This window comes from Sesamum indicum, linkage group LG6, assembly GCF_026168435.1.
Source record: "Sesamum indicum cultivar Baizhima isolate 11 linkage group LG6, ASM2616843v1, whole genome shotgun sequence".
NCBI classification, from domain to species: domain Eukaryota; kingdom Viridiplantae; phylum Streptophyta; class Magnoliopsida; order Lamiales; family Pedaliaceae; genus Sesamum; species Sesamum indicum.
The window spans coordinates 22,836,603-22,857,788 of NC_142662.1; the positions used below are offsets into that span (position 1 = coordinate 22,836,603).

At 34.2% G+C, this 21,186-nt stretch overlaps 2 protein-coding genes and 1 non-coding gene across 4 annotated transcripts; all 3 read right to left on the minus strand.

Annotated features, from left to right (window-relative positions):
- Window positions 1-1,046: 1,046 nt before the first annotated feature.
- Window positions 1,047-7,326, minus strand: LOC105163774 (Actin binding Calponin homology (CH) domain-containing protein). The gene is made up of 14 exons (XM_011082235.3): window positions 7,055-7,326; window positions 6,804-6,977; window positions 5,809-6,050; window positions 5,554-5,725; window positions 4,708-4,746; window positions 4,464-4,532; window positions 4,247-4,363; window positions 3,849-4,060; window positions 3,367-3,522; window positions 2,988-3,187; window positions 2,725-2,882; window positions 2,081-2,177; window positions 1,684-1,775; window positions 1,047-1,586 (listed from the first exon to the last, which is right to left on the minus strand). The coding sequence occupies exons 1-14, from the start codon at window positions 7,139-7,141 to the stop codon at window positions 1,401-1,403; spliced, it is 2,001 nt and encodes a 666-aa protein (XP_011080537.1). The 5' UTR covers window positions 7,142-7,326; the 3' UTR covers window positions 1,047-1,400.
- Window positions 7,327-13,400: 6,074 nt separating this feature from the next.
- LOC105163773 (protein PEP-RELATED DEVELOPMENT ARRESTED 1, chloroplastic) lies at window positions 13,401-19,674 on the minus strand. Of its 2 annotated transcripts, XM_011082232.3 has the most exons (9): window positions 19,152-19,669; window positions 17,300-17,455; window positions 15,809-15,877; window positions 15,548-15,718; window positions 14,953-15,096; window positions 14,716-14,871; window positions 14,557-14,622; window positions 14,240-14,299; window positions 13,401-13,785 (listed from the first exon to the last, which is right to left on the minus strand). In XM_011082232.3, the coding sequence occupies exons 1-9, from the start codon at window positions 19,506-19,508 to the stop codon at window positions 13,741-13,743; spliced, it is 1,224 nt and encodes a 407-aa protein (XP_011080534.1). In that variant the 5' UTR covers window positions 19,509-19,669; the 3' UTR covers window positions 13,401-13,740. The 2 variants fall into 2 exon arrangements, with proteins under 2 accessions (XP_011080534.1, XP_011080535.1); XM_011082233.3 differs by lacking the exon at window positions 14,240-14,299 and having other exon boundaries at window positions 19,152-19,674.
- TRNAK-UUU (transfer RNA lysine (anticodon UUU)) lies at window positions 19,661-19,733 on the minus strand. Its single transcript has one exon. It is a non-coding gene; the product is annotated as a tRNA-Lys (tRNA).
- Window positions 19,734-21,186: the final 1,453 nt, after the last annotated feature.

Here is a 21,186-nt window from a genome sequence, read left to right on the forward strand (position 1 = left end):
CTCTTGTTTATTCATTAATTCGGTTGTAACATTGCATTTGCACCCGCTACAATGACAAGCGGGTATTTGTTCGTAATTTACTAGTTCATCATACATTATTTTGAGTTGGTCATAATACGAAACCATCGCTTGTTCGGCCTTTTTGTAATATACTTAAAATATTGAATATGTGAAAGTGTAAACTTAATTACTGTCAAAATTTAAATTATTTGAAAACTCCGATATCAAGTTTAAATATATACAACTTCAAAAGTAAATTAAAAACAGTAAAGTTGAATTAAGATTATTATAATAAGGGTAAAGCAGTAAAAATAAAATTGAACTTATTTACAAAAAGCCAAAGTAGCTAAAAGCACCACCCAAGGAGCTTATAGCTTTTGGCTTAAATGAGCTTTTTTTAACTATTTCAGAAGTAGAAGGTGGTATTCCAAATATTTGAAAAGTGCTTTTTTGGAGCCGGAAGTTGCAAAGCACTTTTCTGAAGCGCTCGCAAAAACTTCTATAATACATGTCTCACTATATGATCGGGTGTGAGTTCTTATTCAACATAATATTTTGTTAATATTTTGAAAAATATTTTAAAGTATCCAAAGAGTTTTACAGATTATTCGATAATATTAAATATTAGCATACTGAAACGAATATATGATCCAAATACAATATTCTTTGTAAAGGTATCCATTGCTTCAAGCGTATCTTTTCCAATAATATTAATTAAATTTCAGTAATAGACATTGGTGTAAGGTGACGTGAATATAATTTTTGAAACTTAAAAGAATCTACTTGTAATTAAAAATTAAAAAAAAGGTCTATTATATTAACACCTCCTAAAATTAGACCAAAATATAAACACCCCTTATATTCTGTAAAATTACGGCTATACCCCCTATTGAAATATCGAGGGTGTTCGTATAATTTAACTTAATTTCAAAGGGGATCAATATAATTTACCCTTAAAAGAAAGAAAGAAAGAAAGAAAAAGTGATCAGAAACTTTTCCATGTTATGACATAAAGTGTTTATGAAACTTACAGAAGGACAAGAAAATTATATAAATACCAATCTTGCATGGAGTAGGGCTGCATGGCAACCCTAAGATTGTTGTTACATTTCAGTGCAAACAAAGTTTCTGATCTCTCCATGTTGGATAATATGCCAACATGCAAGAATTGCAATACACGACAAATTTTTGATAAATGTGTACAAATAGCATTCCGGTATATCAATCCAAATACATACTTATGACTATACAAATGAGCTGCTTCTTGCTCCAGCCGAAAGCTGCATTCAAATGCTCAATATTTCTACATGCTCAAACACTAATCATTCAAAATTTTCAATCAAGAATCAATACAATATACTGCTTTTTTAATTGCGGTTGTTTGAATTTCAAGACATCCATTAATTACTGCTGTTGTCATCTATTGATGATTCAGAAGCAGTGTCATCCATTGTCGAGTTTGAGCTGGTGTCGAGAATGCTTCCGGTCTCACTGTCGGAAGATCCACAAGGTCGTTCTTCGGCGGGTTGTTTCAAGGTCCAATACATGATACTTGCTGTCAATGTGAGCATCATCTTCTGGTTTACCTAATAAATGCAAGCAAAAAAATAAGGAAGGGGTAGTTTAAGGCTATTGGGTAGCTTGATGACGTTTCATATCGGATAACAAGGAGAGGAAAATTACCTCAATTATGTCCTCAGGAAGCAAAAATATTGAACACCCGAGTTTCCTTGCAATACTGATGATGTAGGTTGCATTCATCTTTTTCTCCTCCTCTGTATACCGTTCGAAGTTTTAGCAAAAGACATAAAATGAGGTTTCATTCAAATCCAGTGCACAAGAAAATGAAGTCAAACAACGACAAGTTAAAAGTGAAACAACACAGTATAATAAGAATGCCAGTGTATTCAGTTCATCGATTCAATCGTTGATTGATGGTGTAACATTATGCTTCCACATGTTACCAACTTTAAATTACTATGTTGAGACATTAAAATATCTTACTCATTTAGTGAACACGCAGATCAAAGTAGTGCCTGCGGTTCTGAGAAGTTTATAAGAACACCACAAAGGTACATACCGCTTAATCCTTTTGTAACAAGACTCCAGTTGACAGATCTTGGGTGCACAGCACTAAGTAGCTCCAAGAAAAAGATTCCATCGGACAAACTCTTGTCCTGCATTTTTCCATCACAATATCTTCCATAATTAGGATTTACCCTGCAAAATAATTAGCGTCTACGAACAGGGGATGGTGATAAGCTGCTATGCATGGGCTTGCATGCTCAATAAGATATTGTATTACCCCAGTGCCATTACAAGAATTATCTTGTGATGTGTTAATTGTTCATACCGTCTTGACTGTTTTATCATTAGTGCACGAATAATGAAAAAGAGAGGACGTGAAGTTTGGCCAACATCATATGAGTAAGAACCCGACAGAAAGATATATCCCATTATTATGTGTTGAATGATTGAGTGGTGTCATAAAAGCTTTAAAGATTTACTAGTTCAAACGCAGTGCACTTTGATATCTATTCGTCCTATCAGGTAGATGTATGGACACATGAAACATGTCTAGATGAGAGACAAAGAGAAGAGTGCCATAGTTGTTCTTTCAATCTTATTGCTATAAGAAAGAACTAATACTAATAAGTCTGTATTGCTCAGCATTCCACCCTGAATTATACGTCTTTGAAAAGAGAAGATGGTTGTCAATAATACCTTAAAACTGTCCATACGGCTCTGGCTCCCTGAATTCCTGACCTTGCTGTTAGCCCACTCCAAGATGTCAGCATCAGTAATTTCCTTTCCATGTGAATGGAATCTTAAGTTCTTCAATAGCTGAAGCATGTTATAGCGCATCAACTGCCACAAGTAGGCTGAAAATCAAGTGTAAGACACTTTAGTTCACATGAAAGGTCTGAATTTACAGTGATAGTACCAGTTATGCATGCTCCCATAATAGAAATTCATTGAGAACGCACCCAATATCAGTTTCTTGTTTCCTTGAACGATGTCATTTCCAGCGATATTAACCAGGGAAAACTTCAATTGTTTCCCAATCTTGACAACCTGGTTGCAGTTTTCTACCTTTCTGAAGGGCATCTTGATTGGTGGCTTAGAAGCGATCTTCCAGTTAACGATCCCAGGAGACACTTTGTCGAGTGTCTCTAGGAGAATCCATCTGAAAACAAGATTACAAATGTTTTAGACTTCTGAATTTTCTTTGTTGGAGGAACAAATAAAGGGTGTATACCACATTCATGAAGGCAAAAGAAATTAGTCCTTTATTTTTCATTTAGTAAGAAGTACAAAACCATGTTAAAGTGAGCAGCTATATGTCAATAGCAAAAATATACTTACCCATTTCTGAGATCTTCAAATACATTGTCGATGTACGAGGAATTTGCCATACTATTTAGCCAAAAACGAAATACCCTTTCTTCTCTAGAGATTTGTGCATCATCAGGTAGAGTTTCAAGGAAGGATATCTGCTTTGTTTGGGTTGAGAGTCCATTTCTACATATGAAAGGTTGGATTAGCTATAGTAGTAAGCGACGAATGTTGAAATTAAAGCAACAGTGAAAAAGAGCAAATAGCAATTGCCAAAGCCAAGATGAACATTACGAGATAACGCGTAAACATGGGCACTATTGCTTGTAGTCATAGAGCCTAAGTAGCATCGGTAGTAACCGAAAGGCATAATCTCGAGACAGTTCTTGTTTTGCCAAGTCTTTTTTTTGTTTTCCAACTTACTTTATTTCCACAGGTGAGCATTAATATTATGAACTATTTTAAGCAACAAAAGAAGACGTAATGTAAAAAGATGCACCAATTTTGCTCACCTGTGCTGGAAGATATGTGCTACAAATGCAAGATTAAGGTTCGGAGAGCCATCCACAATATCTTTTGCTGTTAGGTATCTTTTGCAACCCATCTTATCAGCATGCTCAAGGACCAAGTTTGCTCTTTCCAGATGATCTTTTACAGTCAGAGTAGATGGATTACTGTGCTCTGGGGCTAGGACATTTAAAAGATGAGCATAGGCCTCAGCGTCCTGCACGACAGCATTCACGTCTTAAGTATCAATACCATTCATAAACAAGAGAATATTGAAGATAGAACAAGAGAAGTCTCAGTTTTACATATAATTGAATACACAATGGCTTCTTTCCAATGAAAATCATGTAATAACAGGAAAACTGGTCATCTAAATGTCGACAGACATGACACATCCGTTTACCTTTACGTCAGATGAGAAGTTTGTAACTGTTCTTGAGTATCCTCCCTTTCTCAACTGAAAATTCATCCACCTAAGAAGAATCTTCTCTGGTGGTAGGCTCATCAGCTCCTCCACATCCTGATATATAACATGATATGATGAGTAAATGATAGGAAAAATGTTCACATGGTTCGAGTAGGCCTACAAGTTCTGTTCAGTTGAAACCAGAAACAATTACCTTACTGTCATCAACCAGCTCCACCAACTGGGGTGTTTTCTTTAAGTTGAGGTCTGCCAACAGTTGTATCTAAGACAACATAGAAAGCTGGATGTCAAATTCTAGCATATGGCATGTATTGTAAGGATTATGCAGACAGAAGTTTCTTTATGTATACTGTTTGAAATATTTAACCTCCTGTTACTAAACATCTTAAAATAATAGTTGCAATATTTTGGATGAAGTATGTAATACAGATCCTCACCTTGATGATTTGAGATATCACTCCAAGAACAAGGTGTCTCTGAAAATCAGTAGCAAGGAAAATGTCAGCATGTTTTTCTAGAACTAGAGAAATTGTTAATGACAATCATATCATAATTATAAAATAAAACATTATTTGAAAAAAAACTGCAGAAAGAGAGAGAGTTCACCAGGTAAGAAAGAGTATAATTTCCTTGAAGAACATAAAACACACACTCACACACACATATTTGAGTCCTTAATTTTGAGCAGCATGAACAAGAAGGAACTATCAGTTAGCTGCAAAGCTATTTATAATAATGTCATGAGCATTTCAGATAGGCTGATATTGAACTATCTGAACTCGAGCTTTTTCTGGGAGATGAAGGAGAGTGAAGGGAGACTTTTGACAGAGAAAATTAAACTGGTTGACATGATAATGAGCAAACAATCGTGAGTTAAAACAACCAAATTCTGAACAAAGAAGCATATTCCAAATGCAAGGATCTCTTAGAGTCGGAAAAGGACAAAGAAAGCAAATAATGGACAAGGATTTCTAAACTCTAATGTCAAAAACACAAAGCGACCTTCGACAACAGGTTCTTCGGAAATTTTAGAGGTAAATATCCAGAAATTGCCAATTCATTTTCACACATGTGATTACTATGCTACTTGTTTTGTTAGGAAGGACAAGTATCATTGAGTTCTACTGGGAAACAAGATGAATGACGGTCAACAATGCCGTGAAAAAGCATCTTGGATATGGAGAAAGAAAGGAGCACTTTAAAGCTCGCACAATTTTTTTCAATATGTATGCATCCAATCGGAGTTCTCTCAGGTGAAAATGAAATGTCAGAACATAACATACCCGTCCTTCAATAAAGTCTTGAGTCCCTATATTGACGACGGTACATCCAATTGCCTTGGCAGAGTTGAGGCATAGGGTATGATTTTCATTCCTCTCCCATGGATTGAGAACCCTCTTTGTATTTATGGCCCGTTCATCAATTGTTCCAGGTACAGCAACATTAATAAGCTTACTGCAAGCATTTCTAAGATTAAATATTTGAAGCAAAGTTCAACAACTGTAAGCAAAAGACAACATTCAACAATAGATGATCACCAGATAAGAACTCCATCCTTGGCAATCTCAAAAAGATCATTTGTTGCTGGATCTATAGGCAGGTATTTCTTCAAGAATTCATCTTCAGCTAGATAGTTGTTGATGTGAGCAACATATGATGCCTTCTCAGACTCACTTATCGTATGAAGCAGTGTGGAGGTAGGAGACTTCAAAAATGCAGATGCATTTTTCGCTCCACTTCCCCGCCTTTCTGTTGCAAGTGCTTGAAGTTTTAGATAAACCTGACAACGGATAAACAATTTTCTTCTTGATTAGACATATAATATTGAAGGACAACAAACATAGGAAGCAAAATGCATCATCAGTAAAAACAGAGAAATGTGGAAAAGAATTCCTATAAAGCATTTCCAATAGATTACTGTTCCACTTCCAGAACCTTAACTTTTCGGGAAAATTCCGTAGAAATCCTCTGACCTGAGTGCAAAATCTTATTCCTAAGCCCACAAGATCAGAAAGGGATAGCCAGTTGCTGAAGATATCTATAACTGAAGGCAAACACAAACTCAAGGGAGAAGCTACTCAGAGAGCTCCCTTTGTTGGGAGGCAAAAATGGGAATTCCAACAGAACAAGAAGTAGTAATTAACAGCTTCTTTATCTGAAAATATGTGGTCATAGACAATGATAAGAGATCCTGCAAACCTCTGGGAACATGACAAAGCTGATAAAATGAAAAATCAACGATAGTGAAAACCTTGGATAGATGTAATCAAGAAATTCAAAAATGTTTGAACGCCTTCTTTGATTTCCAAGAAATAGAGAGGAGAAATTAAAGCTTAGTCCTGTTGTAAACTCAGAACAGAGGATTTCAAAGTCCTTAAGACAAGAACAAGGATTTAACTGTTTTGATCTAACAGTTCTTCACATTGTTCAAAAAAATTTCAAAAACAGGTCAGATTCAGGTTTCTGATCCTTCAGTTGTGAAACGTTCATCAATCAAAATCCAAATGAATGCACAAATCACAAAACTTTATACCCTCAAAAAGAGCTCGAAATCAACATCGACGTCCAAATTCTGATACGATTCCTGAAGAAACGAAGCTCTCTCTTGCTCCGTCAGATTCTCTCCGACGTGCTTCAGCCTCGACATTTTCTCCGGCAGCTCCGCCAGCTTCAAGCCGCCGCTGCTCTCCCTCCTCATCGCCATGAACTGCAAGAACCGCATCAATCAGAAACACATCCAAAACTCACAAACCAAAACCACCCAAAAATCAAGAAAAAACTCACAGAAGATTTCAGGCTCCGGAGCTCCACTTGAGTGAACTGATTCTGGAGCCATGGATCCGAAACCAAGACCCCAAAGTAGCCAGCCATGAAATCTTGACTCTCTCCTCAGCAAGAACAGAGATACTAAAATCGCAGAGAAGAAAAACAAGAAAAACCCAATACACCACAGAAGAAATCAAGAACAAGAAAAGCTTGTCTGTGCAGGGAGACACAGTGGGACGGGACTAGAGCTGTCAGTGGGCTGCGGTTTTTCAAATTTGAGAATTCAAATTATGACCATACTGTCCCTTTAACCGATCACATTCTCATTATAATATTAACATCCCACCCCAAAAAAATCAAAAACAAAAAACAATAATAATAATAATAAAGTAGTTTCTTGAATTGAACAATTATTATTGTTTTTTGTAGTAAGTGAAACAGTGTCAAGATTTCAGGAAAGGGATGTTCTTTCTCTTACCATTGTTGGAAAATTCAAATATGTCTCAACGGTCACTCTTTACTTGTACTGCTCAGTCAGCTCATTACTAGACTAATAATTACTATTGTAGTAATAATTACTACAACGTGTTTTGGGGTTAATTTAAGGGTGATTTTGATATGGGGCAATAATAATTAGCAATAATCACACTCTCCTCTTTTGAAATTTGGTGGAATCACACGTAAATCTCATGTGGTATGAGAAATTACATCTAACACTTTTGAAATTTATTTTCGTTTAATAAATAAGTCAGTAAAAAAAATTATTTAACATGCAATAAGTCAATTGAGAATAAATATCAACTTTCATTCAATTTTTTAAATTAATATCAATAAATTTGATGAATTTTTAATGACGGAGTGACTTATTTGTTAAACGGAAACAAACCACAAGAGTATTAAATGAAACTTTCCAAACCACAAGATATATACATGTAATTGCATCAAATCTCAAAAAATAAGAATGTGATTATCCTTAATAATTATTTAATGGGTCCGGACTTTACCTATGTGATTGATTACTTGAAAAGAAAATAAAATTAAGTAATAATTTGTTACTATATATTATTATGGTAAATTCGTGTTAGTTATGGAAAGAATTAAAGTGTCGGGCTAGGAGAACAGGATATAGTTTGACTGGGTTTTTTTTTTTTTTTTAAAGTATTTGAAAAAATAGTGAATTGATAAGAGTGAATTTTGGAAATTATTTTAATTTATAGAATCTCTTATAAATGTCTAAAATGGAAATAAAATTAATAATTTCATACATAAGTTTAGATAGTTAATTATGGTAGTATGTATGTTTTTCTGAGGCTGTTAATTCATAATGTTTTTTTTAAATTTAAATATTTTTTATAAATACAAATTACATTCACGTCTCTGAGATTTAGCCTTCTATAAACACACCCGTATTTATTGAAACTTACAATTAGTCCATTTGAGGTTTGTTATGTCTCACGTGTAATTTCATTTTATAAGGTTCAAACCAATATTATATATGATATTTTAAAAATACCCTTCACGAAATTTTGATTATTTTTTTCCCCTAAAATGTCATTTGGACAAAATTTCAAGTACCTGTTGTCACTTTGCCAATATCATACTATTTTAAAGTAAAAAGTTATTGACAACAAAGAGACGAAAAAACAACCAGATATAACAGCGTGAAAGAGACGATACGAATGATAAAAATAAAAAATAAAATGGGTGCCAAATATTATTATTTGATTTATTTTAGATATTTTGATCATTTCATCAAATTTATTTAATACTTTCCCCTCTTCTTTCGATTGGAAAAGGGTGAAGATATCTTAGTACTTTTAAACGTTTGTAATTGTCAGTCTAATAAGGATATATTTTAAATTAAATCAAATCTTAGAGAGTCTGAATGTAATTGACCCTAAAATTCATTTTCTGACATATTTCATCGAGCGAAAAGTCAATTTTTTTCTAATATTTTACCTATAAGCAGGAAAATTAACAAATTTTACAATCAAATGAAACCCATAGAATTATTACACCCAAAAATTAATTCCCAAGACTTTGTACCCTGAAAAGAGTGGGTGAATTATTTGTGGAGCATTTAAATGATTACTCCTATATAATTGGCTAATTTAATGTTTAATAATGTTGTTAAAGCATGTAATTAATGACTATAGTACTGCAGTAAATTAATAATAATAATAATTATAGTTGAACCCCAACCAACATAATCAACGCACCCTCGTGCCCCTTTAGCCTTCCTTAATTTAATTCTTTCAAATTTACTTTTTTTTCAACTCATTTAATTCCACACTTTTCTGTCCAAAATTATTGGTGGGGTTGCTACAATTTGTGTAATGTCAATGATATTATATACTTGGGAAAAAATTGATCATACTCACTTAGGTATTTTATAATATAATATTTGTATTCTTGCACGATATGCATCACGTACTGAATAAAATGTTAATTATTAATGATTGAATCACACTGCGCATAACTTAAATATTTATTATATTTATTCAATTGAATGAAAAAAAATAAAAATGAATTAAGTAATCGATCAAAACTAATGAAAATGAACTAACTTTAATTGTGCACGAGTAGAAAATTATTATTAAATCAAAATTGACAATTATTTGTGGAATATAAAAGAATGTCAAGGGTATTTTAGACAATTCATATTTTCTTTACTATTATAGTTACTCTAAGGGTCTTCTCCATAAATTTATACCGACATTCTCCATGTTCGTATTCTTTTTCTTTATCTTTTTTAAAATATGTTTTTTAAACAAGGGGAAGATACATATATAAATATATTGAAATAAAACTATATCATTTAATATATTCAAATTCAAATATAAGGTTAATATATTAAAATTTTTAAATTAATAAATATATTTAAAATAAATAAAATATAAAACAATAACAAAATAAATAATATACTTACACGTGGATGAAATTCAAACTCATGCTCATGATAAGAAACATGTTAGTAGAAATGAGGTGGGTATTTTTGTGGTATGATGCAAGAAGGATTAGGTTGTCATTTTGGAAATTGGGAGGCCTACCATGAGAAAGATGGGTTGCTTTTTAAAAAGTTTGAATTGGAGGAATGGCTCTTCAATTTGATGTTCTTACAAGATTTTGATGAGACCATATACCTAAACATTGTTCCTTTTTCATTAAATGAGCTTTTCAAATTTTGGGATTTTGAGTAATAAAGTTAATCAAATCTTCGTAAATACCCCATCCTGAAATTTAACCTTTTACGGGTTAAAATATCATTTAGAGCAAATTTTAATAAAGTATCTCGAATCACTTCGTTCATCTTACACTACTTGAAACGAAATTTATCAACAATATAATTTGTCCTAAGATTAATAAACCAGCTGTGCAAGAAATGATCATGATAGGAAGTTACGTTAAGCTGAAAAAAATTCACATGAAATTAAACAAATAAATATCCATTGTCTTATCAAATTTAAACTCAAAATCAAGTAATTTTGAAATTTCAAAAAATTCAATCCTTTATCATTGATCTAAATATAAAGGTAAATTACATCAGCATTTACTGAGGTTAGATTTAATAATACAAACACATCATGTTGTTTACTCGGAAGGAGTGTCAGTGCAATGTACCCCATGGAAGTCATTTGGACACGATGTTATGAGTATTAGTGTAATGTACCTCAAGAGATGCATTTATAATTTTACAAATAATAAAAAAAAAAATTGTGTAATTAAATATTTTACGAGTATCAGTGTAATGTATGTCAATAGATGTATGACCGTAATTTATTCTGAATTGAGTTGGCCCATATATTGAAACTCTGGAGAGAAACTTACCATATTCTCCAGAAGCCCTTTTGGTATCACCTCACCATCTTCTCAAGCAACCCTACTCCTTTACTTCTTCCACCCCCACCCCACCATTATAATGTCCCTACTACTCCATGGGGCACAAAAACCCTACTGAGAACAGATGGAAACCCTAACAAAACTTCACCATTAATCAATGTCTCTAGGAAGGGTCTATATGAGCCCGGCTTGTACAGTAGAAGTTTTAAATAGACTGTAAAAACAGATATTGTTTGTTGTTTAATTGAATTCTTGAGCAATCGTAATTATTTATTGGCCTTATAAGAGTCTTATATCATGTAGATGGTTACTAGTTTGCAAAGTGTTGGAGGCATGGGATCCACCAATAACAAAAAAATAATAAATAATAGAATTAATTTCACTTAGACCCTCATAAAGCTTTTTAAATTACACTCTCTATTAGGATTTGAAAGAAAAATACTGACCGCGCAATATATATATATATATATATATGTATATAAACTTCTAGTTTGTACCTCATTCATAAATCATGATAATATGGCTAATTTTTTTCATTCATCAACAGTTACTTTTTATTAGATGAAAATAGTTTTGGAATAATATTTTATTATAATTACATCTTTTTGATTTTATATATATATATAATATTTATCCTCATATAAGTATAAAAATATTAATTATGGTATCTTTATCAATAAATCATACAAAATACTAAAAATAAATAGTAAAATTAAAAATTTACATGACGCATTTTTCATCCATACCTTAACGAAATGGGTCAATTATAAATTGATAATTCTAGAAAATGGGTGCAAGTTTAATTTTAAAAAAATTAAAGGAAAGTATAATTTCTCACTTTACAGGGAATCTAAGTGTAATTAATAAAAAAAATCAAATTATTTTACTTTTGTTGGTGAACAACACAAATACCATTACTAAAATCAATTGATTTGTATTTCATAACCTCAATACCAAAATCTCCCATGCCTAAGAATTTGTAGAACATTTATGGAAAATTTACATTGGTGAAAATTATGGGACTAATCGAGTCTAAACAAGAATATGAACGGGGTGAAATTTTCTTTTTATCCAAATTAGGTCGGATCGTTTCTTGAACTGTATACTAATAACATGATAAGAATATTATACTTATCCTATAATTAGTTTAAATTTAAATCAGACCTAAACTAAAATTTTCAGATTGAGGTAAACCTTTCTTTGTTATGGCGGCACAAAGGAATTTATAGAAACATGGGCAGTTCACGTGGTTAAGACCCATCAATAATGATCCTCGAATACATTGAAAAAACAAGAAATGGAGGGGACAACTTTGTAGGCAACCTAAGTTGGTCTGGACCAAGTGCAAGATATGGTGTGCTAAGGCCAAATCACGAATACCAGCACAGACAACACCATACTTAGAATATTTAACGTACATGTGCCTCACTTTCTCTTCTTTCATCTTTGCCTTTTTCCTGCAGCACCATGTGCTTCACTTTTATTCTATGAGGAAGAAAGCGATTCTTGAAGATTGTCGACGTTCGTCGTACATGTCGTTAATCGATCATCATCGTAGATCGCTGTTCTAATGACGAGCAAAATCAAGACCAGTATACAAGATCAGGGTCTGAATATTGTAAAACTCTCATCTTTCGGTGGTCCATTGCTGCTGTGTATGTAAAGTTCAGAGGAGTCCTACGTTGGAATCATTAGAAGGGTATTGTGATCACATACTGCAAGAGCAGTAGGGCCAATCACACACATGGGTTTCCCACCATCTGTGATTTAATCCTGATCATTGCCATCATTGCTATTGATTGGGACATGGTTAAAAGAGAGTACAACTCAGAATGCATACAGTCTTGATTTGCTTTTATCATTGAAAGATTATTATGCATCTCACTGAGAACCTTCAAGTAGTTCAAAGCTCAATAAAGAAAGATATGGCTGCTAATAAACTAAAGAAAGATGATCATCTAGATCAGATATTGAGGCCTTGGAGCTGATTTAGAATGAAAAGCGAAACGGGAGGATCAAGAAAACGGATCGCAGGAGCCGTTCCTTTCGTTTTCATAAACAAGCAATGATGAAAAATAGGAAAGAAACGGTCACGCTCTATAGCTGGATATTAGAATCTGAGGTATCATACGGTGTAGACAATTTTGGACCTGTTTAATGCGTTCTATACTTCTGTCTATTCTCCAGAGCTTGGAGCTATTCAATGTTAGAGGCGACAAAAATCTACCTTTCGTTTCAGCAGCATGAAAATTACACGTCATGTAACGATCATGATAAGAAGATAGCAGGTGGTTGGTAGGAAACAAAAAGTAAAACATTGCAGTTAACAATTACACAAGAAAAGAGAAGATCAAAGTCTTTAGCAGTAGGAGATCAGTGGCTCCATCTAAGATGCATGCTAAGACAGTTCCAAGAAAAACACAAGGCAGTGGAAACATATTTGCAGTTTGAGTTGAATTCCAGCTGTCTTCAGTCAGTTAGTTGGGCGGACAGAAAATAATATCATCAAACTGAAGGGGGTTGATTACTTTAAATAGATTGTCAGATTTCCTAATTATAATATCAATAACGATATTCACTGTCAAATACATATTTCATGCTTGATCTTTGTGACTTGCCCAGAAAGACATCATGACAGGGTATTTTCCCATTTTTACTCTGACATAAGGGAGAACACGAAAACAGTAGATATTGTTTGAAGTATGCCTTACGTTTCTAGCGAACTACTGCTGTTTGCTAATGATATGACATATGTACATAAAAAAAGGTGTACCCCCTGGTATACCAAAAACCTTTAAAAAAGGTAACTCAAAGCAGTGATCCCCAGCTAACAGAATTGGTTCCAGCAAATACTGTGAGGAAAACTAAAATGCAATTTCTTGAAGAATTTGGAGCGTATTCTGATGAACCTGAGACAAGATAAGAATTGAATGGTTCAGCGTCTTTGTGGTGATGAAGAATTGTATATCCGCAAGCTATGAGACAGGATTTATCAAAAGTGTGGTCACTCATTTTGTGTGTATACCACAGGAAGCTTTACAGGAATATATTAAGATGAGGACCTAGAGGAGTTTATTATCTTTCCAGCTTGGTGAAATCCCTAAGATCTTGATGCTTCGTTTCTCTCCGACATTTGATTCATTTCCTTTTTAGTAAGTAATGCTAATTATTTCTACAGTTTCTCATTCAAAAATTTTCCCTTCATGTATTAGCTCATGAGAAACTAGTTATTTAAGAGAAGGGTACTAGATGAACAGCAAGTTTTCAAATGTATGTACAAATAGTTTTACTTTATGCTACTTTTTCCCCTTATCATTTTTATTTTGTGGGATTTGGTGACGGGGAGATTGTTTAGAGAGTTACCCATTCTAGATGCTGAGCTGTGACTCCAGATACGTTTCCTGCATATATGCCACCTAATACCTAATTTACCAGTGGAATAGAGATCAGAATAAAGCATGAAAATTCATACTTCGTACTACAATCAGATGTTGTGATGCCTGAGAGAACTTGCCAGTTGTGTGTTGTGTGTTAGAGGGTGCACTGGTAGTTGAAATTTCTTTGCGTAAATTTCTGTAATCAAATTACTTAACGCACGGGAAAGCGTTTTACTAAGTTTACCTAGCATAAGTTTTTCGAAATAACAGAAACATGAATTGCAAACAGTTGATTACTGTTACCTTGGAAACAGTTTCAAGAAACATGCCAGGGCGCACGGGTAATGGTTTACGACCAGTGACACTAGCCTGGAGATCAAGATTGGGAATCACAATAATGCATCACTCACCATAGAAGAATTCTGTGACAAATATTTTATATTAGGAAAGAGAACAACTCACCCTTCCTGCTATTCCACCAGAAATCCTTTCACCTACAACACCATCTTCTCTGTCAGAACTGTCAGCACCTTCATCTTTTCCTTGCATTACACTTTTTATCATGTCACGTACAGTTTTCCCTGGTCTTAGAGCGACAAGTTTAGTCAAAAAGTTGACCTGTAAAAGTACAATGAAGACATTATATAAGTGAGTTGGAAGCAGTTTCTCAATTTATTAGGCAGTGATGAACATGCGTACCTCTGATTCAGGGAGCGTATTGAGACCACGATCATTTCTTTCATCTAGTATACCCCCTCCCATCATGTTCCTAGCTTCTTCTCTGATCAAGACGAGCCTTGCCAGTAGCTTTCGATCAGGAATGACAGAACGGGATTCCATCGTCTACATAAGATGTTTCCCAGCATGAGCACATGAGGAGATGGCATCAATACAAAAATTCTATCCACCTTCTTGGATACTAGACATTCTCAAAATTCCTAACAACTATAAACATAAGTATGACTGGATGACCCCCTTATATTAGAGCATAAGGTGTTAAGAGTGAGAAGTTCACAACAAAAATGGTATCCATAACCAAAGCGATATAAAACAATATGATCTTTTTGGTAAAAAGGTTGTCCACGTGACCACGAATAACGTTAACGTCAAGTACATGGTTTTATCTTGATTTATTTGCACAACTATGCATATTAGCAATGGTCATATTTAGTTCTCTTCCTTGTTGGCAGCACTATTATCTTATCCCATTTAAAAACGCAATTGATTATATTACCTTGAAGATGGAAATAGTTGATGAAATAAAGATCAAAGCATGCATCTTTGAAGAACTCACCTCCAGTAGATCATCAGCCTGGTTGGCTATGTCATTTAAATTGGCTCCAGGAAGATGAACTTTTGTGCCATTCTCACCTTGAAACACACCACCACCTGCAGCTACTCTCCTCAATAATTCATGTCTGCTCTCTTTCTGAGGAGTTCGACAAAGCAGGCCAATAACTTGAACCTAAAAGCAGGTGGAACAAGAGTGCCTCCATTAACATGAGCTTTAAGAGGAGATGTGTAACAGAAACAAATGGTGGTGGGCATTACTCACATGAGGAGGGCATTTTTTTGTGAGATGAGATAAAACAGTCTCCTTGATAACCTCCAAGAGAGACTTTCTCTGAAAAGGAAATAATGAAGAAACATGTGAATATGCTCATACTTGTGCAGCTATTTAGAAATGATCTGGATGAAGGAAAAGGTAAAGATACTTCCAAAAAAATAATTAAATGTGATTCAGAAGTAGATGAAGCACAATGGCTTTGAGGCTTTTCTCAACATGAGTCCCATATGTTATAGAAGCCTTGCAACAAAAATAGGTATGGTTTGACCCAGCATAGAGTTTATTGTGTATTTCTTCTCTATAGCTCTTAAATATAGTGGTTGAGAGTTGGTAGTATCACATACTTGCTTTCATTAGAATGAAATCTTATTCGGAATGTCCAGAAAGGGAAACATAAGCAATAAATTTAGGATGCATGGAGTATGAGGACATCTATTCCATACTTGGCGAAAAAATTGGATTTGCTGTTAGTCTTCTGACAATTTGACTCAATCCATCTTGTCAATGCATTTTCTGAAATCATACTAGCTGGTTATAAAACATCAGCACCAAAAGAAATGAAGGGACTTGTAGCAAGTACCAGAAGGTATGTGTAAGCAGCTCATGCACACTCAACAAGGGTGCGCACACTAATAAATCAAAAGAAGATGCAAGCTGTGAGTCTATTTGTTTCGTGTAAACATCTGACTAGAAGGCTCTATAGGAAAACTACGATGAGAAGGCTTCGTGAACCATTACACATATAGAAAAGTGAGTCTCTGTAATCAATATGGCAGCAGAAAGTTGAGAATTGAGTGGACTCAATCTTTTTAAACCCATATTCCACGTCACCTCAGGATTTATAGCTGTAGCCAATCATCATGGATATATCGGCAAATCGTATATTTTTTTAGGGATTTCAAAGCATTTTTTGTTAGTTCACAGTGAAAAGGAAATTGTTTCCTGATCTTTGACAAAACACACAGCGAAGCCCACCAAGCTGACAAGTCCTATGTATCCCATAAGCACAAAGATATGCATAAAGATGGATATATCTATTTGTTTGAGTATCTATCTCCTGATAAATACGTAGAGATTCATGGGATGAGTGAAGGGACGGATGTCATGCTACTATTGGCTCCTTTTATCTTATTAACCCTAGACCAAATTTGCTGCAAAACGAACTGGCCCCATAAGGATCTTACAATTTCTTTTTCCCAGAACTCACATTACCACCAGCCTTATAAGTAAAAGTAACTTATTTCCAGAAATGATAAGGGATGAGAGCATCACAATAGATATGAACCCATTCCAACTGTAGTAACTTCTGCAACACAGAAGGCATTAATTAAGTGCAGATTAAGATCAGTTTGAAAACATAAGACGAGTAACTCAATAGTCATGTAAACAGATAGCTAAGTCAGGTTTTTCAGACAAAAAACAAAATGAGACATTAGGTGAAACCTCAAAGTACTTGATGGTAGAGAGTTACAATTATACCTTATCATCCTGGTCCTTCTCAGCAAGTTGTATCATGTAATCAAGAGCCATCATAAACCCTGACTCCATCTGATCAACTCTCTTGCCAATCACTCCTTGTGCAGCCAATTGTACTGCCACCTCTTCAGATGCTTCATCCATGTTCATATCCTCCAACTGCTCATAAATGAATACATTAAACATTTACACTCCGTACAGCTGATTACTATTATCAGGATATTAGGATCATGAAGTATGGCAATAATAATATACAAGAAATGATCCGGATGCTCTGCAACCCTTAAAACGCACTACATTATGGTGCTACTTGCTCTTAGGTGCTATGTGCATGATAATTAGCAGGAGTTTTGGTAGTTTTGAAGGTTTATCCTCTCGATTAGCAGAATATGCCATAGGACTGGGGAAAGAAAGAAGTTTCAGATTGGAGGCCAATACCACCTTGCCCGGCAGAAGGCATGATACCTTTCTGGCGGGTGATAGCAATACTGCATGGTCAACACCATTTCCCATGAAAAGCAATCTACCAACTTCTAAACTCATTTTGTGAACCTCTCCATGGACAGACAATGAGTTGCTTATGAAATTTCAGAGACGAAACTTCTGTATCGTATCCAAGCATGAAGATTGATGCATCTCACCTACAGTCATACTTTTTAACGTGGTGCCATGTTTGATTGATGTTACAAGTTCCAGATGCATATATTTAGAATTCCTAAGCCCGCTTCACATTTTCTCATTTCCATGTCCGACAGAGAAGAATCTGTCTTCCACTAATATATGCATCTTTCACAATAGTAATTTACATGTGAGTAAAAGGCCAACTTCAAGAGAATATAATACTTCTAAATTTATGTTATCATTACTCCTTGAAGCCCCTGGAGTTGCAATCTAGTTAGACAATAATATATGTCCAAGCTAGATCACCACATCCAGCAAATTTAAACTTAATTAGAGTAAACTAATAATAAGCATATAATTGGGCCTTCTTCATGCGTGCCTTGTCATGATGCTGATTTACAACACCTAATAATTAGATATCTTTTTAATGAAATTTGTAAATTCCAACAGCGTGACTTTAAGAAACCAATCCCAGCCAAATACCAATCCTGGTGGTCAAAGTTTACATTCTCTCCAAACTGAAAATCAATGCCCATGTAATTGGCATCTAAACACTGTTATGCAAGTAAAGAGTTAATGCTCATAGGAGTGAAGACACTTATTATAAGGACAAACACTTGGTAGAAGTACACCAACAACCGTTTGACAATGATACCTTAATCATCTTGAGTGCAGGTTCAAAGCTCCTATTTCTAACATGGCAAGAATTTAAATTCCCATATCCACTTCCAATAGAGGAAAGGAGAGAGTCTTCAACTCCCCAATCTTCAACAGAAATCGGACTCTGTATATCTCATGAAACCCCAAGCAATTCCTTGCTCCAATTGTCGTCTAATACAGATTTATGCTTTGAGCTTTCTCCCACTACGATTCTTTAAAAGAGAACTTTCCCACATCCAAATTCAAATCTTTCAAGAAGTACCAGCAAGGCTTCCTTTGTGGAAACTCTAAAAGCTCTTCTAACAATTACATTAACCTGTTTAAAATTTACCAGCCTTAACAGTAAGCACTGCTCTCAATCAATATTACCAAAATACTGGACATGAATACAGTACCAATATTACCACTAGCACATTCACATTATAAAAGTTCATAGTAATAAGGGGGACCTGAAAAGTACATCAAACGAAAGCTCAAGAAAATTCATGGGCAACTAAAAGATACTCAGAAGAAAAGGCCCAGAAATGTAAAGACGAAAAACGCCGAGAAAAACAAAAAGCAATCAAGAACTTACGAGTTTGGCCATTTCTTCGAGAACAGAGGTGACCTGCTCACCACCTTTGAGCAGGGCTTCATACTGAGCGGCATCCCACTTCTTTTCCCCTGTCCCATTTCCGATTACGTCGTCGTTCGCAAAGAAATCATTCATCGAATAGCCTTCGGAGGGGGCAACATGAGCGGCACAAATTGCCCGAAATTTAGCCCGTTTCAGCAAGTGTTTGAGGTGAAAATGGTAACGAGGTCTGAGGAAAATTGAAGAGTTTGAGTTTGAAAGAGAAGCGGAAGAGAAGGTAATGGCGGGAGTGGCAGCTGACGCCATGAAAGGAGAAGCGGAAGAGAAGGTAATGGCGGGAGTGGCAGCTGACGCCATGAAAGGAGAAGCTTGGTCTACTGAAAAAGATACAACAGAGTAGACGGACAACAAACAAATATCCAAACACGGTGAACGGAGAAACAATAACTGATTAATAATCGATGGAAAGAAGAGTAAAGATATAAAAAGTAAGACGGAAAAGGGGAAAACGCCGTCTGTGGGAATCGAACCCACGACCACATGGTTAAAAGCCATGCGCTCTACCGGCTGAGCTAAGACGGCCTTGTTATATATCTTTCTATACTTTATATATAACAAATCACCATATGCAATGCACTTAAACATGCCCGCGAGGAATGATCACGAGCCCAATCTATGTGATCCACTGAGCCTGCAATGAATTTATAGTCAATCTAAAATAGCCCTATGCTATTACAAAGTATTTTACCCGTCAACATATAAATGGTCTTATAATATCTTCGTGGGGCGCCTTCTCCCTGGTATTTAAATTATGTTTTATTCTTATTTAATTAATTGTGATTATTACGAAATTTGGAAAATAAAAATAAAAATAAGCACAATCAAATTCATTTAATTGATCTTATAAAAATTCTTATGTCTATCAAATAATTTCAAAACTTTATAAAATATAGAAAAAAATTAATAATGTGGTTGAATTAGTTAGCCTTATCTCACAATGTTATGGTTGGATTTATGCGCAAGGTATGATGGAAATAAACTTGAAATCATAAAATAGATCAGACATGTCGAGATTCCCCCAACATATTAACACTCCAATAATTAAGTTCAAATCAGTCAAGAGCTCGTGAGGTTCAGCACTATACTAAAAATAAAAAATATTTAAATATTCAAATTTAGAGCTTTTTTTTTTTTATAATTTTCGATCAATGTATGGTACCAAACTCTATTTGCATCATCTTTATCAACTCCCACGTACACGAATTTCCAGAAATTACAAAGGGCATGCACGTGAATGAATATTTTCATGAAATTAAGGATTAAAGAGGTAGTGAGTTCGAGTTCTAAATGTTGTAAATTTTAATTTATTCTAATAATATAATAATTATGTAAATTTTAATCGAATTGAATAAATTTACTTTGTAACATCTGTTCTTAAATTTGATCCATCCATTAATGTTAATTGAATTATGAATCCAATTTAATCATAAAAAATTGGTACTAAAATCTAATGCATTAACAGCTGATCTAAAAACATCTTGCACAGTCCAATCTCAATCATAATTTTGAACTGCTGGTTCACTATTACCCTTTCATTTTTAATTGATTTTTTTTATTTAAATTGTATTGTGTCTTTTATTTTATTTAATATATATATGTTGTATTTTTTAACATGAAATAGATGACATAATTTTATACGTATAAATATTAAATAAGATAAAAAATTAATGGTATTTTTGCGGTAGGACTTTCTTCGACTATTATGGTCTAATCATTCCCTCTTTTTTTTTTTTTTTTTTCTAAGAAAGAGTTTTGAACTATATAAACAACGTCGATCGTCCCATCTTTCTACAGCGTACGACTCCAGAGTTCAAGTTTCAAACAATTTTTATTATTTGTTCATACTTGAATCAATTGTATAATAATATACTTATTATGTCATTGATGTACAATTCAAGAAAAATGATCAATTATATTGCAAGTGTATGACACTTGTGTGATTAGTTTGATTCCGGCACACATACTCTGATTTTTC